The 8,521-nt window shown below is 40.3% G+C and overlaps 1 protein-coding gene across 1 annotated transcript; it reads right to left on the bottom strand.

Moving 5' to 3' along the window:
• Window positions 1–3,515: 3,515 nt before the first annotated feature.
• eve1 (even-skipped-like1) lies at window positions 3,516–8,192 on the bottom strand. The gene is made up of 3 exons (XM_054608257.1): window positions 8,181–8,192; window positions 7,757–8,020; window positions 3,516–3,992 (listed from the first exon to the last, which is right to left on the bottom strand). The coding sequence occupies exons 1-3, from the start codon at window positions 8,190–8,192 to the stop codon at window positions 3,516–3,518; spliced, it is 753 nt and encodes a 250-aa protein (XP_054464232.1).
• Window positions 8,193–8,521: the final 329 nt, after the last annotated feature.

Here is an 8,521-nt window from a genome sequence, read left to right as displayed (position 1 = left end):
GCATACTACGAAAAGGAGTCATAAGGATAGTGAACAATGTAGGATATCTAACTAACTTTTTTTAAAAGCACATGCGTTGAAAGTCAGGGATCTAGTAGAATTTTCAGACAACACAAATTATGTACAAAGTAGGAAACAATTTACATCCTGGCAACACCCCAACATATCTTGGACAGAGAGGGGAAGTTTGAAACAAATTATGTTCCCACTAATCTTAAAAGAATGTGCATATCATTTGTGGGATGATTTTTTTTTTTGAATGGACTGTAGGAAGAAATCAAACAATGTAACAATATCAAACAAAGATGGAGATATTGTTGTTATTGGTTTTCTTTTCTTGTCTGTTTTTTGTACTCTCTTTTTTACATTGTTGATTGGTTAACATTGTTCAGAATTAATGGATTAATATCTCGGGGTAGGACTAAATAAGCAATTTGCTTCCTCCTACTGCATTTTGTACATACAATTTAAAAACATGTTGCTCATTGAAAGTCTGTTGTGTTTTTTGCCATTCATTTATTGTTTCTTGGTTTGTTCTTTTAGATATACTTTTTAAATGTATTAAAAAAAGTACATTTAGGTCAATTCATCAACTCCAGCTTGACTCCAGCTCGTAGCCCACACACACCTCCCAGAGGCTGAAGTTACACATTTTCACAGGAGTGTGATGAAACCAACTCTGATGCACACAACCACTCAGCCTCTAGTTTCATAGGAATTAAACACATTCCTTCTACTCTCCTGTCGTTACTACGTCAGTTAGCACAACTTAAAAGTTTTCAGTTGTACAAATAAATTAAAGCAGTAGTCATTAGTGTTACAGCAGAGAAAACATTAAAATGCATAATCATTACGTATGATATAAGGTTAAATATGTACATTAAAGTCTTAACTTGGTGCAATTGTGCTTATACAGACACTGACTTCAAAATGTCCGTTTGTGTTTGGGTTTTTTCTTCATCTTCTCTTGTCTTCACCTAAATTGAATCTGAATCACATTAAATATGCTACCACAGACTTTATAAGGTTATCAATTATTTGTCTTTGGAAAGTGACAAATCTGAGGGTTTAGATTGCATTAAAGTGCAAAAATGCTCGAACAGCCAATCATTCTGGAGAGCTGAACACCAGATGTTAGTATGGAAATGCAATCAAAAGCAGTGAGTCAGACCAAGACGGCAATACAACAAAATGGTGACAATTCGCAGAGTGTTGAAAGATCCTTTTTTTCACCTGCATTCCTCGAGATCATCTACTCCCTTTACTTGCATAAAATGTTTTAAAGGGGACATGTCATGCTCATTTTCAGAATGATACTTGTATTTGGGTTTCTACTAAATCATGTGTACATGCTTTAATGTTCATAAAACACTTTATTTTTCTCATAATGTCTGAGTACATCTGTATTTATCCTCTGTCTCTTTAAGCCCCCCCTCCTGAAAAAAAGCCAGTGTGCTCTGATCGACTCTCAAAAAAAAGGTGGCACAGCTTTGCGAAGGTAGTTGTCAAGCCCTGGATGGAGATACTCAGCTTGAGGTGGTAAATTCTAATGAGATTCCGTATGACATAGGAAGGGGAGGCAAATATGATTGGCTTATTAAATCACGTGTTTTCTCATCGAAACACCCCTAAAATTGGGTTGCTGATTTCAATTTTTGGGGTTTTGTTAGGCCCTTCAGATATATAGACATACATGTGCACAAGCACTATGTTTTTCATGATATGTCCCCTTTAAAATTCCAGTTTCTGTAGGAAACAAGAGTAATAATTCCTAGAAATAATCATTTTTAAATCTCGGAAAAACCTTAATGCTAGTGTGCACTGATTACTGTAATGCCTTTTGTACAATCCTTTTGATATGGAGCTAAGTAGTAAGTATACTGTGGGCTTAAAGAACAAACTAACACCAGTTAGAAGTTTGCAGCAAAAACAAGAATTTCAGTGTTATGTTTCCCTTTAAGGTGTGGTCGGACTGAACACATAGCTTTTCTGAGCTGCAAAGTCAATGGACAAGGTGGCACAATCCGGATCAAAGTTGCATTCTTGCAAGTAGAAAGCAATTCAACTGGAGTGAAAACTTGCTCTTGTAACCCAGAATGAATGTCCAAAAACAATGTGCAAAAATGTGCACAGTTGGCAGACTGGTTGTTTGGGGTGAATAAACACTGACTGCTCCTACAGTCTAGTAGTAAAAGTCATTAAATTACAGCGAGACAAACATTTGCTCAGTGTTGAGACTGATTGCATCTATAGGGTGCCAGTTCGCATGTTGGACATGCTACTGAAAAGTTTTGTTTTAGCCCAGTCGGGATCTATTTTTTGAATTTAAGTTTTTGCATGCCACGGCATTTACTTTTATTGACAGTTACGTGGTATGAAAGTTATGTTGCAAAATAACCAGTTTAACGATTAAGAAAGTATACTAATGGCAGTTGGGAGATGTGGTGGAGGACTTTCACCCAGTAGACCACTGTTTGCGTTCCATGTGAAACCAAAACTAAATGTTGACTTTACGCTTGTTGAATTACGTTGTCACGCTTGTTAAGGCATATAACCTCCTACAGTCCTCTAAGGGCGGTTGTTGTTTTCTTACAGATAAGTTAGGTTGTTACGTTGTTGCGTTACATTGTGGCGTTACATTGTGGCGTTACATTGTGGCGTTACATTGTGGCGTTACATTGTGGCGTTACATTGTGGCGTTACATTGTGGCGTTACATTGTAAAAGTTCCATTGTTAAGTTCCATTGTTACGTTACACTGTTTTTCGTTAAAAATGATCGTTACATTTTATCGTTACATTTTGTCGTTACATCAATACAAAGTAACATTTTATCGTTACTTTGTATTGCTGCGTTGAATCGCTATGTTGTATTGCTACGTTTTATCGTTACGTTGCATCGTTACGTTGCATCGTTACGTTGCATCGCATCATTGTATTGTTACATCGTTTTGTTACATTGTAATGGTTACTACAATAACCATTATCTTTTTTTGAAACTTTACAAAGTAGTTTTGTAGCCTTAACCTAACCAACGTTTCACAATGTAAACCATGTGGCATTTTGCTTTTCTGCAAGCGATATATGTGACTGATATTAAACATATTTATGAAAAGTATTTTTGGTTCAGGAATGTCAACACTCAACGTTTCAGTGGTTTGCATAAATGTACAAAGGTAAAAAGATTCTGGGGACTGGGTTGTTTTGTTTACAGGCTGACCAACAGAATTTGACAAATAAAATAATGTTTTGTCACCTCATAAACTTCTGGGTCAAGTTAACCAGGAGCGTCATGTGACTGGAATTGTTTTTGATAAGACCTATGAATTGTATGTTTCCAGTTCTTGGTTGGTGAAACTCTTAACTGTATTACTATGTATACTTGGCAAGCACCACCATGTACATGGATTTAATTGAAGCCGCAAAGAGTACACTGCTGTGTGCTTGCAGCAGCTTATGTGACAGCAGTTTGACAGCCTTGGAGAGGGTAGAAAATTAGATTGAGTTTGATGGAGTTTCACACCATCTCTTCTCTCCGCTCCAGGCCTGCAGGCTGTATGTTGGCCTTGGGACTTCGGGGCTGGCTCAGTCCCAACGCCTCCCCTCTGGCTTTCAGCAGTTGCTCTGGTCCCCAGTGCAGGCAGAGGGGGCAGGGACATGAGGCGGGATGGTGCAAGATGCTGGTGGAGGGGTAGAGGGCTCCGGTGGTCGGAGGCAGCCCCCCGGGTCTGTTGTGGTACTGGGAGAGGCGGAGTGCGTCCAGGGTCCTCATGGGCGAGCTGTAGCGGCTGTGAGCCGAGGACGCTGGTGAAGAGAGAGCCAAGGGGTAGTGGTGGTGCAGTGGGAGGTGGGGCGGGATGAAGGGGTACGGCAAGGCGGAGCAAGGGGAGGCGCGGCCCATCAGGAGCGCCCCCAGGGGGTCAACGAGATGGTGAGGCCACGGCAAGGAGTGTCTCTGCCGTTTGTCCTTCATCCTCCTGTTCTGGAACCACACCTGGAGAAAAGGTTTCATAAGTATGTTAACATGTTTATGTATTTAGCACTAAACACAAAATACACCTGAGGCTGATGGGAATATCTTACATTTTGCTGGTATTTGGTCTCAAACCAAAAAAATTGACAAATTTAGACCGACAATGTTGCTAAATGAAAAATCTGGGCATCATCAATGTTACCATTTTCCATGGTTATGTATATCTGTAGCAAACTTCACAGCAATCCATCCAATGGTTGTTGAAATATATATATATATATATAATATATAATAATTAAAAAAATTATTTCAAACAAATGATGGGAATTGAAGAAAAGTCAAGGGATCACCAAAGTCATTAGAATACATTTTCTGAAAAACTTGAGTATTAAGTAATTGGGTCAAACTGCAGATGTACAAATGGTTCTGATATATACCGAATGTGTATACATTTTCTAATTTCAAATATTTTAATGCTCTCCACCAGATTACACGCATTTTACTTCGTTTCCTCTAGTTAACTAGGGCACTGACACCACACAATGTATGTCTTTATATATAGAGATATACGTTTCTTAAACATTACCTTTTATACATATGATTTTATCTTTTATTCCACTGCTGAATCATCCTGTATATTATAGACCATTCTGTCTGCTTCTTCCTGAAATTGCTTTTTTCCTTAAAAAACTAGATAATATTATGCAAGGAGTGCAGTTAGTGACAGTGTGGACTCCATGGTAGCTCTGATATCTCGATGAAGTAACAGCGGCGGGCAGGGCTTAGCAGAGGGACTTTCGGGACCTCTATGACTTGTGATGCCTCCTTTTGCCGTTATAGGTGACTCTGTCTAAATAGCCATATAAAAGCAGTAACAAGATCAGCTCCCACCCCAAAAAAACAATGCAATGCTTATGAATCAATACATTCTATAAATACCAAAATCCATTACAGTCGTGTTTGAGTCAGTATAATTCATGCTGAGATGCATAAATTAAACATTGTTGTCATGATGTTATAATGTTTTTTATGAATGAAGACATCCATTTTGGTTGGTTATTGTGGTTATGGTTTGGTTGGAGGTGGTGGGAGACAGGAGGATGATGGCCAAGCTATCATCCCTGATGAACAACACCTCCCACCCCATGCAGGACACTCTGGCAGCTCTGTGCAGCTCCTTCAGCCACCGGCTGCTTCACCCCCGGTGTGTGAAGGAGAGGTACCGCAGGTCCTTCCTTCCAGCTGCTGTCAGGCTGCACAACCAACTCTGCTCCCAGCAGACCACATGACAATAATAACATGACAATAAAAACCTGTGCAATACATTACACATTACACTGTGCAATAATAGTTAAAAAAGTTAAAATAGTTAGAAAAAAAAAAAAAAAACAACAACTATTTTGTCTGTAAATATAATATTTCAGTTATTGTTGTTTTTTCTACTGTTTTTTTTATTGCTTATTTATAATACTTGTTTTATTTTATTTTTCATTTTTTATTTTTTATCTTGTCTTCTTCTACTATGTCTCTTGTGTGCACTTTACTCTACGCTGCTGTAAGCCTGCAAATTTCCCCGCTGCGGGACTAATAAAGGATTATCTTATCTTATCTTATCTCTTACATAATGCATATACGTATATATGTATTATATTAAAATTAAGAAAATGTATCTCCCAAATGTTGTAATAACCACTGCAATATGTACAAATGTATTTCAACATGTAGTGGAATTTATTACATAGTTTTCATGCTGTTTATTAGAAATTGCAACAGTTTATTATGAAATGCGGCAGTTTATTATAAAATGCAGGTGTTATGACATATTGGAGTGAAGATGTATTACATTTTGTCTAGTTATTACATAATGTGGTGTTATTAACCTACATAATGTTTTGTAACAAACTTTAATGCCTAGGCCGACAAGCTGTCCGTGCGTCCATCCGTCCGTCCGGCCCCTCAGCTATTTTTACCAGCTCATAGAATCTCCTCGGAAAGGCTGCTCTGCTAAAACGTCAGGTGGCAGCGTTTACAAGGCCCCGCCCCTCACATTCCTGCTCTTTCATAAAAGACCCTCCAGTGGTTGGCAGAGAGGTGGGTGCACTCACTGCGTATTAAAGCTGCTGCACTGGACCAGTGGGGCCTCTGTGTCAAATGTCAGAAGCCACTAAACCTGTCGGCGCTCAATCTGCCACGCTATCCGAAATGAAACTTTAGAGGGCAGATGATCAAAACCTCACATTCATGGGTTAATGTCAGAGAGGTGTTGTCGTTTTAGGTGAGTAGCTGTGGCGGATTTGTCGCTCCCTGTTTTGGCCTGCTTGGTTTTGTTTCTTGGGCTGTGTCTATATGCAGATATAGATCATTTCATAAAGCCTATGTGAATGAGTTCTGAAAGGACTGAGCTGCTGATTAGCTTAGCTTAGCATAAAGACTTGAAGCAAGGGAAACAGCTGGCCTGGCTCTGTCCAACATTCAAAACTTCCCCTTCAAACTAAGGCGCGCAAATGAACACATGTAATGCAAAAATGATCACAACAGCCATTTGGACAAACTGTGTCGTCAAGAAAATATTCCAGTACATAAAAGAAAATAACGAAACAGTTGTTTTTATTTTTCTGTTTGCACACAAATTCAACAAACCAGACTAAGACCAAAATTAAGCTGTTTTTTTTTTTTTTTTTTTGCAGCTTTCTTGGCCCGAACCAGATGTCAGGCAACAAGCTGGAACATCTGGCTCCGTTTTCATTTGACATCTGAGAGATATTGAGCTTTAAGAAATCAGATGAGTGTGTTTTCAAAAATGTTGAACCATATTTTTGGCTCTTACAATCTTTGTATACCAGTTAGCCAGACTTGCTATATAAATCGTGTCATATAGGCAACTGTTCCTTCTATAACGTTCTCCATTGAGCTGCATGTTGGGATGACACCAGGTGGATAGAAGAAGCACCTGGGGTGCACAGACCTGGTGGGATCTGATGTAACCATGGTGACCCTGCTGCCACCAACCTAAAAAAAAGGACATCCATGTTGCAGGGCGGCAACCATGGGGGTATCAATGCTTTATGGTAATTTCCATATTTGTCACCTACAGATGTTGAAGTAAAGTTTGTGGCAAAGGTCAAAGAGTAACCACCTCAACATTTCATTGGGTTTTAATAAGGTCAGAAGAAGAAAAAAGAATTATTTAATGGACGGTTTTGGCAGATGTTTTGCAATTATTATACTTTTTTAAACAGACAGCAGTGGGGTCTGTGGGACCCCAACCAACGAGGAAGTAAATGCAATGTCATCATCATTTAGGGGCTGCTGGGCCACTATTGCCCCCCACACCCACACTCAGGGGCGCCGCTAGGGATTTTGGGCCCCATGAAAAGAATCTTTACAGGGCCCCCAACACAGCGGCAAAATTTTTTGATGCTATTTTACATACAATTATGCATTTTAATGGTATTTTTGACTATCATTTGACATCATCAACTTAGTGTCATTATTTTTTTTCTGTATTATAATTTCATCATCATTAGGGGCCTCTCTGGGCCCCCTCCATCATGGGCCCCTAGAATCCGTCTCCTTTACCCCCCCTTTTCGGCGCCCCTGCCCACACTATCTGCGGACATGTACAATCTTATTATCTGGATTATTAAATGGGGCCATGGTTCTCTGTGTTGTAACTCTGTGGTGGAGGCTATCAGACTGGTAGTATGGTGCAAACATCTCCATGTCGCTGCATGATAATGATACAGTGGTCGTATTACAGTCTGGAGGGCCGGTTAACCGCCTACCTTTATGGTCGTCTCTGGAAGGTTGAGAGTCGTGGCCAGCTCGCAGCGCCGGGGCCTGGACACGTAGCTCTCCTTGCCGTACTCCTGCTCCAGCCGGGACAGCTGCTCCCGAGTGAACGCGGTACGGTGCCGCCGGCTGTGGTCAAGCAGGGTCCCGCGCGGGCACGGCTCCGTCCGCTGCTCCCCGTCGGGACCGAGCACGACGTGCGCGGCGGCGGCGACGACGCGCGGCGGCCGTCTCCGGCGTCTGTCTGCCCTCCGCCACTGAAAGGACGCATGAAGAAGGAGGAATATTAGGTCCTGCCATGTGGATGCGGTTTATTAATGCTGACCATAGGCTTTATATAAGATGTAACAGTGCTATACCTTATATTATAACAACGTTTTAAGTACATTATTGTCACAAGGCTGATCAAGTAAACGCCTGGAGCCCCATTATCGCTCTTATGATAGGTATATTAGCATGTTACTTCATAACGTTTCACAAGTTTTGACATTTTAATGTTTCAGTAAATGTCACATTACTTCTGTTTGGGGTGTCAGAGACCCCAGCTGTAAAAAAAAATAATACATTTCCATAATGCTTTATATCTTTGATTGGTGTTGAGAGTAGCCCACTAATCCTCCCAAATCCCAAATAAGTTTAGTAAGACTTTTACAGCAATTTAAGAGCCCACGTGTGGTATAACATATAGGCTGCTGTTACTCTCTACATCTGTCAATGAGTTTCAGGGAAACAAAAGGATCATATATGGTATATTAACA

The sequence above is a fragment of the Anoplopoma fimbria genome, chromosome 11 (genome assembly GCF_027596085.1).
Source record: "Anoplopoma fimbria isolate UVic2021 breed Golden Eagle Sablefish chromosome 11, Afim_UVic_2022, whole genome shotgun sequence".
NCBI classification, from domain to species: domain Eukaryota; kingdom Metazoa; phylum Chordata; class Actinopteri; order Perciformes; family Anoplopomatidae; genus Anoplopoma; species Anoplopoma fimbria.
Note: the sequence above shows the minus strand (reverse complement) of the source record. Positions and strands in the feature narration are given on the sequence as shown.

What these genes read in the sequence shown, in the direction of transcription:
- eve1 (XM_054608257.1), bottom strand. An exon ending in TTCCAGAGACGACCATAAAG is followed by an intron (nt 3,993 to 7,756) that starts GTAGGCGGTTAA and finishes CCTTTTCTCCAG; the next exon opens with GTGTGGTTCCAGAACAGGAG.